The sequence below is a fragment of the Aptenodytes patagonicus genome, chromosome 2 (assembly GCF_965638725.1).
Source record: "Aptenodytes patagonicus chromosome 2, bAptPat1.pri.cur, whole genome shotgun sequence".
Taxonomy (NCBI): Eukaryota; Metazoa; Chordata; class Aves; order Sphenisciformes; family Spheniscidae; genus Aptenodytes; species Aptenodytes patagonicus.
Window position 1 is genome coordinate 69,347,715 of NC_134950.1, and position 15,740 is coordinate 69,363,454.

At 38.9% G+C, this 15,740-nt stretch overlaps 1 protein-coding gene across 1 annotated transcript in view; it reads right to left on the bottom strand.

The window, feature by feature from the left end:
• The window catches only part of CTNNAL1 (catenin alpha like 1), a 59,437-nt gene that overhangs the window by 25,444 nt on the left and 18,253 nt on the right, over positions 1–15,740 (bottom strand). Inside the window, exons 2-6 of the mRNA XM_076330181.1 lie at positions 13,978–14,167; positions 7,589–7,776; positions 3,196–3,315; positions 900–989; positions 416–586 (exon numbers count right to left, since the gene is read on the bottom strand). Of these exons, the coding sequence (XP_076186296.1) occupies positions 416–586; positions 900–989; positions 3,196–3,315; positions 7,589–7,776; positions 13,978–14,167 (759 nt within the window). The remainder of the gene's footprint in view (positions 1–415; positions 587–899; positions 990–3,195; positions 3,316–7,588; positions 7,777–13,977; positions 14,168–15,740) is intronic.

Consider the following 15,740-nt stretch of genomic DNA (forward strand, 5'->3'; position numbering starts at 1 on the left):
ATGACAGTTTGCTCTTTTAAATGTTTGGATGAATATTTTTGTGTGAAGTTTTAAAAATACTACCAATTACAAAGCAAGAATTCTTCAGCAACAACTATTTTAACAAAGTTCTGATCAGTATCCTGATACTTAAGTTTATTCAACGTCAATGCATTGTCTCAACAAAACATTAAGAGTTCTGAATGCATTCTGATTCAGGAGGAGATGGCAAGTATCAGAAGGTGTGTTTTGGCAACGATAATGAAATTATAATCACCTCATGTCAGATCCTCTAACAGTCTGGGACAGTTATTTAAGTTAACACTGCTGAAAAGATGCAGTTCCACCATTTGGAATTTAATTTTTTTTTCCTCTCAAATTCTAGTTTTGAGGTAGTTTATTAGGCTGTAGAAAACAATACTATTTCTACTCTTACCTTGAATTCTTTGATGCCAGAATATATGCTGATGGGGGCCATTTCATTTTCTCCATTTGGTCTAGAGTCAGTTACAATTTCTATTACCTGTTCCAAAGCTAGTCTCATCCGATGAAAAACTCCATCTTTGTTTATACGAGCAGATTCACAGTCTGGATGCCTCAGACAAGTCTTTTTAAAGAAAGCAAAGTAAGTATTATGAAAGAGTACACATGCAGTATAGCAAAATGAATGCTTCCTGTTAAGGCAAGTCTAAAGAATGTGTTAGAATATGGTACATTCTTTCTGTTAAACTGCTATTGTGTTAAGCAGAATTCATACCGTTACTCAGAATATAAAGATTTTCCTCTACTCATTCTTCACTCCTACACCTTTCTTTAGCATGAAGTTTAAAGTGGGGCTGAGAAAGAAGAGTCAGCTATCCTGCCAGATGCCGTACTCTGTGATTTATGCAAGTTGTGTAAGGGTGCGCATACTCACTCACCTTTGAAGCAGTTAGAAGCATCATGGTGCACTTCTCAAGAACAGCCCTGGATGCTGCCATTCTAGCCTTTTTCTTCTCATCCTTCAAATCCTAAACACCAAAAGAAAAAATGACCTGAATATTACAAGTATCTAAAATGTTAACTGCTTGTGAGACTGGAAAAAGGAAACTCTCTTGCAGATGAATGGGTTGTGAGAAAGCTTCTTTATGTCTGACAACTGCTATTTTCAGCCTAACTCATGATCTAGAACTTGCTTTTCAGACAGATTTTAATTTATGCATTTATTCTTGGCTCTATTCAACTCAGATCTCAAAGAAGGAAGACCTCAGAGATACAGAGCATGTTATGTAAACTGTCACTAATTTTGCTATCTTTATCATATAGCATTATTCATAAAACAGAAAAATGAGGGAAAAAGAATAGCTGACTAAAAAATATTTTCTGAAATGGGGGGAGGGTAAGGCAGAAACAGAGAACACCAGCTTTTCATTGTACTGCAGTGAAGGAAATGCAAAATACATCTTTTGTCTACTTGAGTGTTATATTTAGTACATACCAGTAATAAAGAAAGTTTTAACAGGCTAAAAAAGCAGTTCCTCTGTAGAAAGGCATTGAGTACAGAAACTTTTCAAGAACCCTCCAGGGAGAGGGATATGCCTACCACCAGAAAAGTTCATCAAAAGGGAAGAATTTAGAGTCCAAATTGGGATGGGGCTGGGAGGGAGGGAAGAGGGCAAGACATGAATCCCTTGACATCTAAGAGGGTCTAACAAGAGGAAGAACTTACAAAGCTACAACTAAGATCTTCTCAATGCTCACAAAGATAGCCAAGTGCTATTTGAGTGTTAAACAGGCAACTGGAAATGGGACCAGCTGAAAAGGTAACAGTTTACAGGATGGAATTAATCCTAATTTACCCTAGATTAGCAAAACACCCCAGATAAATAACAGCAGCAGTCTGTTTTGACATTTTAATAAAAATTTTATTTAGCAACTACAGAAAATCTTGAAGATCAAAATCACCACATTTAAAAAAAACCCAACCAAACAGCTCATTTCTGAAATTCTAACATTACATCTGATAAATCTGACCACACTCAAGAGTTTCTGGCATACTTATTATAATTATACTAAGGAAAAATACTTTGAGGGACGTTTCCTCCCAATAAAACTAACAATGCCACATAGCAGCCTACACACTGTAACGTGAGCGTATCAAGAAAGTCCTGACAGAATTTAAAAAGCAGTAATGAAACACTCTTTCCAAAAGAGTCAAGTAGGCAAGGAGGGGAGAGCCAAAGACCAGTTAACACTGAAAACCAAAAATAGTTGAAAAGACTATCACTTACTAGTAACGCACCTTTCTCTTTTCAAGGAAGAACTGCTATGAATATTTCAGGGAAAAATAAAGAGAGTTCATTTCCAAGCAGGTATTTCCTTTAATTATATGTAGCTTTTCCAGAACTGATTCTTTGATACTGAGCATGTACTTACAGTCTCAGAACACATCAACAGTAAAAGAAGATGCATGAGGTTGGCCAACTGTTTATACAAATTGAATTCTGAATTTTGCTGGATATTAGGCACTCTGTATATCTATATCAGACCCTGGTTCAGTTCTGAATGGAGGATTTGATTGCCAAGGGGAAGCAACTAGAGCTCACAGCGGAAGTCTTAAGTCTCAGCAAACCTTTTATTTACATCGAAGTAGCAGCGAAAAGCTTCCTGCATGAATGAAAGGCTTTCAAAGAGTAGCTGCATGTGAGAAGTAAAAAACCATTACCCTAACATAAGAAGGTTTTGACCTAAACTTAGAAAAATATTCCAGAATAATAATAAAAAAAACAAAGAAGCAAATGCTTTATTAGGATCTAAAGATTTCCTGTTTGGAGTTTTCTAAAATAATTACTCTGCTTTCAAATCCCTTCACTATGTGCAAACATCAAATGTTTCTGTCAAGTAACAACAGACAAATTCTCTACCGGAGTAGTAAGCCAGAAAAGTTACAGCCAAAAGGCAGTGATTGAAGCCAAAGGGCATCTCAAATAACATGCACCCAGGCTTCTGGAAGATACGCAGAGCAAACAACGCAGTGATATTTCTCAGGCAGAGTTTTAAAATCAAAAGATGTCCTTTGGATGGAGCAAGGAGAAGAAGTTAGGTTTCAGAGATAGGACACCAGCAATTGTTTTGTTTTGTAATAGTTAATCATCCCAGAAGAATCCAAATCTTCCAGTGAATCAGATTAAAATGATACCTTACAACATCTCTCTCAGCCTTTTTATTAATACTTACATTTTGCCGATCTCCAGTTAAATGGGCAAACTCTACCATTTCATTACCAAACTGGCTGAATATTTGTACAAACTCCTGGAAACTACTGACTTTTTCTAGTTGTTCCATTGTTGCAAGAACCTGCAAGATAAGGGAAAATACTGTAGATTATCAAGATGCTAGACAGAAAACATTATTACTAAACTAGGAATATTATTTGCAGACACTTCTAAATCGTGTTGTTTAAAATGTATATATTTTGTCACTATTTAAGCATTAATAGCTCAACAACTGGAAATCAAGTCTAAATAAATAATCATGCTTCATTCAAAATGAGTCATTTGTTGTCAACCCTCAAAAAACATTTTCCTCACTCTTCCCAGTAACAAGAGTAACAGTATTACAGGATTCAGTTTCCAGATTTAGGAAAAATGTTACTGTCATATTAAATTTAAAAACACAAGTACTTGAAATTAATATACAGATGATATCCCTATGTTGTAACTTTCAATTTCAGAGTTCAATTTCAGATGCATAACTTTCAAAGTCTAAAACCACAGTTGCACAGTCAGACAGGTTTTTTTTAATGGCTGTGTGCATTAAAGAAAAAAAAGCAACAGCATTCCACAAAAGAAAACAAAAAAAGTTAGAAGTGAGTTAATATATATGTTTATACTTTCCATAACAACTTACTCGGACTCTAAAGATTTTTATTAGCTCTATATAAAACAAAGAACTAAATGAACCCAAGTTGTATCAAGCTCTGACTCAAGATACATAAAATCATGCAAAATCAGCATTTTTTAAAACATTCAGCAAAAAATATCATATAGCTTATAAATTACTGAAGCTATCCTGCTGAAGTCACTACAATATAGTTTATAACGAGATTAACATTAGGGTTTTTCAGGTTAGAGGTATAGTTGCTAATCCCAAAGCGATCTTTCAAATCCACTAAATGTCTTCAGAAGGGAAGACAGTCAAAGCAGTTCTTTATTGCGTTTCAGACTGGAGATAAGATACCGCATGAAAATTTAACAAACTGTACTTGAAGAGGAGAATCTTCAACTTATTTTTCCTTTCCTATGCCAAAACTAACTTCCCCCCCACCTAAAAAAGCAGTCTACATACCTGATTATGACAAACTACCCCTTCTCTGGAATCCAGACAAACCCTCCTAGAAGCACCTGTTCTTTTGTAATAGAGCAGCTGCTCAATCTCATCATTATAATCTATGTAAAGCAAATGTTCCACTAAATCCTGTGAGTACTGTGGAACTGACCGCTTTATCATGCAGTATTAGACTGCAGTGTCTGTCTGAGCATCTTACGTTATGCAGCCAGTTCCACAAAGGCTGCAGAAACAGGAACTTTCGTGATGCAGGTGTTGACGCATAAGCAAGGCTGGGGTATAAAGAACTTGGAAGGAAGCTGCACAAAGATGAAGATGTGAAAATAGCAGTATGAGAGTGGAAGAAGCAGAGAACCACAGGACTGGGAAAGTGAGGATGTAGAAAAGTGAATGTGGAGAAAGGAGAAAACATGCAAGTTAAGGTCCAACTTTCTCTTCTAAGAATGGGTTAAAAAAATAATAGTAACTATGCTCAATCATTCTTGGTTTAAGCAAGTATAGCACTTTATGAGTATAGTCTTGGTTGCAAGCAACCCTGTTACAGTTACGCTAGAGCAAGTGTTTCTGTCATGGCAAATCTCTCGTCAAATAAAAATTTCAGTGAAAGCACACGCATTTCCATTATAGGTAACAATTCCAGACATTCCAGGCAGAGCTGACATTGCAAGAAACTACATACAGGGAGAAACCGTATAGACAGCTCTAAATTTGTCTAAAGCTTATTCAAGAAGCTGTTAAAATGCAAAATACCTGTGATATCTTCATAATTTTTCATTTTAAGCTTTCTTCAACATGAAACAGATAGTAATTAAAATGTACATTTTTAAATACAAGGTTAAAAATATGTATCAAAAAAAGCCTTTACATTCCTATTAATATCTAAATTAGAACTTAGAATTACACAGCTACTGCTGCACTATGAACGTTGCCTTTCAGACGGTGGTTGTAGGCTGACATCACTTCAGGGCACATCCGTATTGTGATCCAATCCGCACAGTGCAGCAACACCTCCACTGTCTGTCACTTCCCTATTCATTGTTCTGGCACTCCTAACCTGACTGATGACAGTAAGCGGAGCAAGACTTTAAGTTCACTGATGCACTAAGTCTGATGGACAGTGACACAAATTTTGTAACGTAGAAAGACGTGGGCAGGGACTTTGGAAATGCACACAATCTAAGAACACAGGGATGGTATATACGGTGCAGAGGATGCAGAAGCAGGAACAGGATCGTTGGGATCATCAACCAGAGGTCGGGTTCTGGAGCAGATCACCATTCCAGAAGATCTCAATCACTTCATCAGTCTATGAGATTGGACGTCCAACCACTAAGCTGTTTTTCTGTCTTTTGCCCTTGGCTGACTTAACTACTCTTGATTCATATGAGGAAGGTGATGATGACAATGAAAATGAAGGCATTCAGAAAGAGGCAGCAAGAAAACTGTCACTAAAAGTTTAACATTGGGCATTCAGTCTCTAAGATGAAAATGCAGCTGAGATCTTCTGGAACAGTGACCCACTCCAAGAAGCCGGGATCTGCTCCCGTTGGCCGTACTGATGATCCTGTTCCTGCCTTTCCATCCTCTACGCCATATTATACTACACTGTCTCTGAGTATTTGTGTGCACTTCTTAAATCCCTGCCCACATCATCCCTCTACCACAATATTTCTTACAGGAAGAACTGCTTTGCTATCCATCATACCAGTGTCTGACACACTTTTCAGGAGTGTACTCTATAAATATCAGCGTATGCCTGTATAAGACACCATCATTTATTTAATTTGGTCCTAGAGATGTGAATTGCTCTGCTGGTACCATAAACAGAAGCAGACATTCTCAAACACACGTAGGCTATGCATAGAAAGGAGAATGCAGTAAAACCCAAAAGACCACAAAGACTAGGGTGACTATGGCAATCAGTCAGACACACTTACTCTGGAATAGGAGACTTCATTTTAAATACCTTCAAAATTAAATCTTGCACCTATGCTTGCTGTATTCATATCACTGTATATATGACAATAGTTTCCTATATATTTAAGACTATCATAAACCATGCCCTGCTGCTGAAAGGATGTATCCTTCCTTGTCCCTTCATGATACAATCACTTGCACAGTTGCTTTGTAGCCTAAATCTGTGTTAACACCAGCCACTTTTGGAAAGGTAAATTAATTCAGATCACTGCACGGCTGCAGATGATGGCAGAAGAAAAGCTCACAGAAGGCAGCAAAAGGTATTAAATGCACCGTTCTGGTCTCCAGTGCAAGAAAAGACCAAAGCTGCAAGTAACTTCAGCAAATTAATATTGATAAAACTGCTGCCACCTTCACCAACCACTGGGAGAAGAAAAGAGCACTAAGACAGCAAATCAGTGCTGCTAAGTCTAAAGTCAGACTGAAGCAGGTACTACCGTAGTTTTTGAATCCTGGACTCAACTAAGTGTCTTGGATCTAGAAGCTGAAAAATAGAGACCAGCATGTCTGGAAAGTAAACTGGGACAAAGGAAAAGAGAGAGCATGAGGAGTCAAAAGAGGAAGGAAGGGCTCTGCTCTGGATTAGGAGTTGAAAATTAATGGAAAACCCCAGGCCCTATCAGGCTCTCATTCTTCAGAGATGAGGTTTTTCTATTTTTGTTTTAGCACATTGGGGGGGGGGGGGAAGAAAGAATATCCTACAGGCAAGACAGTGCAGTACATGAAATAGATTACATTTGAGGTTAAATGGGCCTTCATACATTATTTAATCAACTAAGTAGTTTCAAGCTAAGTTTCAAGACATAAGTTAAACTGCACAAAAAACTTTTAATCTGTAAACCTCACTTCATTAGCACAGACTTTTATCAGCATTCCTCACAGGTTTTTGCCTTAGACACATTCATAATGTTCTCCTTGTCTTGATCCTGACAGTACAAACATCCTGCCCTTAGCAAGTAGAAGCTTTTATTGGCCATTTTACTGATAGACACACTTTCCACCTCGCAGCAAACAAAGTTAAATAAGCAGTAACACAGCGTCTTCTCCAGCAATTCTCTAAGTCAATAGAGCAATACTGGTCACATAAAATGTAGAAAGTTACTGAAAATTGTTATTTTATCCCTCCTGACTAACAGCCATCCCCTTTCAGATATCTGGTAGGTGAACATTTGCAAAACATTCATTTTTACCTCTTTATTTTGCACTTCCTCTAGAGATACAATGAAAAGACCACTTCATTTACCACCACTCTTTTGCATTGACTGCAGGTATCAGTTAAACAAAACAAAAAAGAAGCTACAAATACCTTGTTTCTGGAAGTTATAATTTGCTTAATAACAATTCTGTCTGCTAACACCAGCACCTTTGTGACAGAAGAAAGCAACAACCTTGCAGCTTTTACTACACCCGTTTTGTCCGTAAAGATTGTTATGTGGCTATCAGATTCTGGATGATCCAAGCTTGCCACGTCCGTCAGCTGTGCGATTGTTTCACCTAGAGGGAAAAAAGAAATAATTAACATTTCATACTTACAAAAAAGATACTGGGCCATTAAGCATTCTTAACTTTTACCTTTGAGGGATAAAACTACAATTTCAGAGCTATCTACAACTCTTTTATTTCACTTCACTTCCTTCTACTGACTGTTGGTGGCACCCTCTCCATATTTAAATTTCGACTATTATTCAGTACTGCTTCATTCTTCCACCTGTAACATACACTAATTTTCTTACAGTAGTCTACAGATATTTGAGGTGGAGGGGGTGGAGCTGGGGAGTGCAGAGGGCGAAAACATTCATGGGAGATATTTTTCCAGTTCTAATAGCAAAAGTCAAATCAGTGTTGACACTTGCAGCATCAACTCAGTGAAGGAGTGGGATGCAGCAAGGAAGGAAGAACTACAAATTCCCCTCCACTTTCCAAATTTCAGTTAGTATTCCCATAATTTATGGATTTCCTATTCCTGTAGAAGTCTTCAGGCATGAAGAATAAAGAGATTCCAAACAGTAGCTTTATAACTTATAGGACTGAAGCATTATAGTGAGACTACTGCACTTTATGTTCAAAGGAGGGCCACCAAACAGTATGTTGTCAGAGATAGGAGAGAAAAAAAGGCAGAGAAGCACTGATTTTCAATTCATAAGCATCTTTTTATTCAACCAGCATTTAATATGGTAATAGTTAAATAGTTAAATTTGACCAATTTTATTTTTTATGCGGTTAAAAATTCTACAATCTAATGCAGCCAATGGATCTCCTTGTCTGACAAAAATCACAGGCCCCTATCCAATTAAATCTTCTGGAGTACCCTAGATAATAGTGCAATAGAGGAAAGGCATAGAACAGTCTCCTATTCCACAACCACAGAAGGACTGCTGGGAGACTGAACTCAGGCAAGCTCTGAGACATGTTTTTTGTTAGCATGCAAGACAAGATGATCATCCACAACTAACCTGCAGATCATCCTTGAAGATAAAATCTAGGACATTTGATCGAGTCCCCTATGACTCATCTTCAAAACCTCAACTAAGGTAATTCACCTAAGCAGACAAAATACTCCAAAAGCATGATAAAGCCAGAGGTCCCATATGAAGAACCTGAGGGTGCATTATTAGTCTGGAAATACCACACACAAACACTATGGAACAAGGAAGGCCTGACAGTCCTTCAAACCACAGAGCTCCATGCTTCATAGTGTTTATGTATAGATTTCTCTCCTCTGACAATTGTAATCCCTTGAGCTCCTAAATTGCCTGAATAGGTTCCTTGCACTATGGCAAGGAACTTCCAGTACTTTTGCTAGGACCAGGCCAGGTCATAAAAGTCATGCTACAAATAATCAGAGGGTCTCTCTAGGATAAGTATGCAAATATGATAAACAGAGTACACTCTGAGATGGTGAGTTCCACAGCTGAAGGTCCTGAAAATTAATAGAAGCAAGAAGAATTATAAAAGTACGGCTATTATCCAAACAGTGAGGGCAGCCAGATACACTAACAGTGAAGCTGTAGGACAAGTCTCCAGTCAGGCGAGGAGATCATTTAACAGCAAAACAGATTGTCCATTGCCTTCTCCAAAGTCAAATTCATTTCAGTTCAGGTCAACGTCTAGTTAGAACTGTTCAACTTTGTCAGCAGATTAAACCCAATCTCTTCCTTTGACCTCAAAATATATGTGACAACATAAAATGCTGTAGAAACACACAGACAACAATTAAAATAGACGTAAAGTGCTTTTGGTAACCAAGGAAGGATGCACAACATCATTATCCCATTTCTTACGCTGTGGGATTCACCTTCTTGAAGATGAATTATCAAGTCATAGGTGAAGCATCTAGTCATAGAAAGAGTAATCAGAGAACATAGAAAGAGCTGCAACATCTACCTGTCAAAAGCTTCACAGCCCTAGAAAATTGAGACTTCTGACAACAGAACAAAGGCTTCCTTCTCTGCCTGCAGATCTGCAGCTACAGGAACAGGAATGGTGCCCTGGGAGTAAGCTATGAGGAGCAAGACCTGTTAGGGTAAAAAGACTGAGCTAGGGACTATTTAAGCCAGCTGGGCATACACAAGTCCATGGGACACATCTGAGAGTGTCAAAGGAACAGTTCGGTGTCACTGTAATTTTGCTATCACATCTGAAAGACTGTGACAATTGGGACAGATTTCCAATGATAGAAAGGCAACTCGCACACCTATCTTCAAGAAGGGTAACAAGAAAAATTCAGGCAATTATGGGCTATTCAGCCTCACGTCAGCCTCCAGGAATATTATTAAAATCATCTTGGAAGCCATTACCACATGAAGCAGAAAAAGGCAATCGGGAAGAGCCAGCACAGACCTGCAAGGGTGAACAGTCCCTTACTGACCTGAATGCCTTCTATGATGAGATGACACCGTCTCTAGAAAAGGAAGTAATGGATTCTGTCTCAACTTTAGCAAGGCCTCCGACATGATCTCCCATCGTGTCCTTATAATTAAATCATGAGATATGGACTGGATAAGCGAACAATGAAGTGGGTAGAAAATGGACCTGACTGTTGGGCTTGGGGATGGTGATAAGTGGTACAAAGCCCAACAGGCAGTCAATTACCAGTGGTGTCCCTCAGGGACTGATACAAGGCATCAAAACTGTTCCCTGGATGATGGGCTAGCACATTCAGAAGTATGTGAACAGTACCAAACTGCAAGAGTGTCTGATATGCTGGAGGACAGGGCTGCTAGACAGAGGGACAGGCCGGAAAGATGATCTGACGGGAAGTTTGTGAAGTCCAACAAAGGCAATAATACCAAGTCCTGCATCTGGGCCAGGATAACGCCACACAACAGTACAGGCTGGGATCACCTGTCTACAGAACCTTTTCGGGGAAAGACATGGGGGTTCTGGTGGACAAAGAGTTGAACAGGGGTCAGCAATGATGGCCAGCTGCACACTGGGCTGTTAGTAGGGGTGTAACCAGCAGGCTGCAGATATTATTCTTCCCTTCTGTTTGGCACTTGTGAGACAACGTCTGGAGCATCATGGCCAGTTCTGGGCTCCCCAGTACAAGGGAAAACGCTGACATAGTAGAGCATGCGACATAAGGGGAGAGGTTGAAGGAAGCGGGTTTGTTCCATCTCAAGAAGAGAAGGCCAATGGCAGAGTTTTCTGCGGTCTACAACTACCTACCTAACAGGCAGGTATGGAGAAGACAGAAACAGACTGCTCCCAGAGGTGCATGGTGATGGGACAAAAAGCAATGGACAAGATATAAGAAAATACTTTTGCCACTGTGAGGGTGGTCAAACACCGTAAGAGGTGTACAAGAAGTTGTACGGTCTCCATTCTTGAAGTTAAATGTCCCTTCCAACCTAAGTTATTCTGTGATTCTATTTATCCATTTTAAATTGTTGGTTTTCAACCTTCTTAATTTAGTCCTTCTCTGTACTAAAAGACAAGGCAAAACCAGGAGAGAGCTATTTATTGCTTCCATTTTACTCCATGTCTTCCTTTAGGGCTCTGTAGTCAACTGCCAGAGAGTACTGAAAATGTTATGACACTAGCTCATTTTTGACATGTGTTTTCTCTTTTAAATTAACCAGTCTTGCCTAGTTTTGGAGAAAAAAAAAAGTCACAGATGGGCATCTAAAAATGTGCTTCTTTGAGTTACATTCCACTACTATACTGTCACTGTAAACACTGACACGGTGCAAGACTAATGTTAGGCAAAATCTGCTACATGACCCTCTGCAGTGTTTTATGATTCTATTTTGAGTCAATCAAATTACAAGGTTTATTACAGGGAAATAGTCATAACAAGTCTGAAACACTTCAGATCACTGATTACACCCTTCACAAGAGACAGATACAACATCTGCCATCCTTCAAAGCCTCTGCAGGATATGCAATTGATTTAAAGACTCCCTACTTTTCTTAGCAACTGAGACGCTTAATGTTCTAAATGCTTTAGTGTTGAAATCTATCTTCTACGCCTAACAAAGTGTGCCTTTAATTTTTGAGGCACAATCTACTTTATCGGCTAAAAAGAAGTATGAACAGCTCTACAACACCCTCTGTCCTAAACGGCAAGGGCTTTCTGCTGCCCATGCCATCAGAACATGGGATTCTTTTATACAAGTCAATATTCTTGGCTATAATTGGCCAGGAGGTTTTATTGGCTTGCTTGGGAACACCAAAGTTGTTCAAAATGGCACTTCAGCAACTGTGTTCAGAAACTGAATTCAGAGGACAGTCATCTGCACAAAGGACTGTCTTACCTTGTCCAACACTTAACAGTCCACAGAGGTAATACTGGCACAAAAAAACACCAAACAAAAAAGCAGCAGCAAACATGTTTGATATACTGAATTTCCCATGTAAGTCTTCAGTTAGATCTCGAATGGATAGCTCAGAGAGAATAACTGACCCATGCCAAGGTAAATGTGAGGCTTGGCAGAAAAGTAAACAGCCTGTACCTTCACTCCTCTAAACTGAGGCACATCACTGCGTAACAGGAAATAAAAATTACAATGTAGAAAAGTATAACCATTTGGTGAGAGGAAATACTGCAGACTATTTTTAGATTCTGAGCTCCTCCTGGATACACTGATAGGAAGAAAAAGCACTTGGCCATAGCATAACTGCCAAGTCAAGAAACAGAGATTCAGACTGCACTGCTCTTCTAGCAGCTGAGATTATCGACGTAAACTTTGGCAATTTTGGCTTGTCAGCATTCTGCTTGGATCTCTGAAGAGAAAACACATGCTTCACATAACAAATGGAATGTTTTCAAATTAGGACATTTCTGTTTGCAGCCAAGTTTACTGGAGCGACTATGAATTTTCAGTCTGAAGTTTATCTAGAATAGTCCTTCAAATCACAAAAACAATCATTCATCACCAGCATGTTTCTAGACGTTACAGCTCATTGTTGAGGGATTTTCAGAGGATTTCTTACAGTACCATGCCCAATTTCTAACCTTTTTTTTTTAATCACAAAAATAGTATGAACTGCATCCCCACAGTTTGAGGCCAGCACAGTGATTCAGCAAGAAATACACCAGCTAAAAGAGCAAAAGGCAAGTTTCTCAGGCTTCTGAGGTTATTTAAAAGATAAAAACCAAACACCCACCCACAAGTCCACTGTTTAACTTAACAGTTCAATTTTAAGTACAGTAACCCATGTCTTGGAGTAGAGCACTACTCCTTTCTGCAGTCACCAAGACATTAGTGTTGAAGGGTCATTTATTTGCCTCACATCCGGAAGGTCAAGATTGTCTCCCTGAAGCCACAGTAAGCAAAAAGTCTGTCACACCTGTAGGTACTTCCACCTGCTTAAACAGGAAAAGCTTCAAGTAGAATTTCCCATGATCCGAAGGTATTTGAAAGAAAAAACAAAAACCCACCACCACTAACAACAAAAGGGACATTCTTCTAGATGTCATCTTCTTGAAGGCTGCACTGCAGACGTAAGAATATGCATTTACTAAGAGCCACTGAAATATCATGCAAGGAATAGTACTTAATATCTAGGAAAGTAGTTTGTAGCATGACACTGACATTCTCTTACAGTATCAGAGAATGTAACCCACTATTCACCTATACAGAGGCTTCTGGGGGGGATGAGGGTGACAGCAGGCAACTCAATCAATTATCCATACTTCACATTCAATCCACACACACAGCAAGTTTGCAACAAAAGCTGAATCCAGCAAAAAGGCAAGTACGATATGATTTTCATTCTACTGAGGGGAGTCATCAGATGACAGAGGGGAGTCATCTTACTGAGTCCTGATGAAATGTGGGTTGACACCGACCTTCATTCAGACATTCAGATTTAGAACGCAGTGACCTCAATAGCATAACACTCAAATTACTCTGAATACTCCACTGTTTTAGCTTGGGAACAATAAACTCTGAAGTTGTATTCTCAACACTCTGCTCTTTGTCTGTAGTAACATCATAAAACAAAGAGCAGTCAGGTAGTTCCTTGTGGCAAAAGATCCTATAAAAATCAAAGCCAACACACAATTCCATTCCCTGTTCATAAGATGACAGCAATTTAAGTAAATGACAAAAATCAGGTAACAGATCAGGCCTTGAAGGAACCAGCAGAAGAGGGTTAAGCAATTAAATAATAAACTTCTTACATTATTCCTGACACCACAAATGGTGTGCCAAAAATGGCACAAGCACAATTTCAGGAGTAACTACATACCTGCTCTCCTTGCCTCGATGCAAGCAACGCTCATTTCCTTTTTCAATTCATGATTTTCATTGGCTATAGCTTCACCTACTGTAACAAATCTCCCAACTGCCAGGTTAACCGCTTGGCCCACTCGCTGAATTGCTTGTAGAGTCTTGTCTGAACGCTTTGGTTTATCCTTATGATTAATAAGAGTAGTTATCTGTGAACAAGAAGAGTTAATTATTAGAACTGTATGCAAGAAGACATTTTAACTTTAGTATTAAAGGCAAGTTTTGAACCGAACTCAATAATAGGTTTTTACCATACTTCACTAATAAAGTTTAGTGTTGAATCATGAAGTATCATTTAACTTCTCAGAGAATGGAAAAAAAAAAATTTGGAGAATAATTAAGTTTGCTCATCTGCTGTGATCTCAACTTATCTCACATCTCAAATGAATTGAGGGATTCCCCCCCCCCCCCATTTGCAGTATTAAAATAAGCTGCCCTAGGTCTCTCAACAGGCTTTCACACTACAGACACAGTAAAAGTTGAGGAGTCCAGTAGTAAACATATCAACATTGTTTTCGGTTTGCCAGCATTGGAAGTCTTACGAAGTCTTTGTACTTCCAGGTAACTAAACACACTCATCAACTAGGATTCGTGAGCTTTGGCTCTTCTTTTTCTGAAATAAGCCTTTATAAATGACATTTTATCCAATTGATTAAGGCAGGCTTTAAGAAAGAACGAGCAGTAGCACAGTCTTTACACAAAAAGAAGAACCGTTCGTCTTTTAGAAATAACCTGAAGTATTCGAGCCCTCCCCCCATTAAAATATCCACTGTACTCATAACTTAAACATCCTCAGTTACATGTGTTTTCTAGAATTTAGAAAAAGGTTGCCATTTAGATGCAAGTTATCAGTAAAACAATTTGTGAGGACATTCTTATTCTGAACTCCACATCCTGTATCGGCTTTTCTGCCCAGTACTACATTGTGCTATACATTCCTTCTTGGATCACACTGACCAGAGATCGGCTGCACACAGGCTGCAGGAGACTGAAGATTTGCCCAAAACACCAAACATGAGGAAACAAAGAGATCCCTCTCCCACCCAAAGAGAAAGGCAGGACTGCAGAAGTAGCTTCTCGATCAAGGCATTAAATAAACATGACAACAGCGTGCAATCCTGCCACTCAGAATTAAGTAATTACAAACTGCATTATAAACAGTATAGGAGCTTCACATTTTTGGTAAGACAACCATTTTCTAGTGAGATGCAGGACGGAAGTTGAACTCTGTAGTTTTAAACATCCTAAATGAGCATAAAAGCCATCACTATTACCAAAGATAGTCCCACCTGTCCTTGCCTCCCTCTCTCATTTTTGCAATGAATTTATCTGATGTGGGTTAAACCTGAGTTGTGGAGAAGGTGATGTTTATTATTTTAGTTGCCCAGTCCAGTTCACTGCATAGCTGTATGAATACTTTTGGTGGGAAAAGGGAAAAAGTACAGACTGGAGAGAGAAAGATGGGCAGAAGTGCTCCTTTCAGCAGCAGCGTGGTTTAAAATACCCACAGAACTGCATTATAAGCCACATCCCCAGGAGCTCAAAGATGACTGCTGAGAGAATCTCAGAATTACATGAATTACTTAAGTGTTTGGACACCTCAGCTGTATCAGCTTAAATCACAGATGTCTTTGCCCCTTCCTCAAAAAAACATAAATCATCATTCATTTATACATTCTCGTACCAGTTGAGCCTGTGGTAGAACAAGAGCATAGAAGCTGT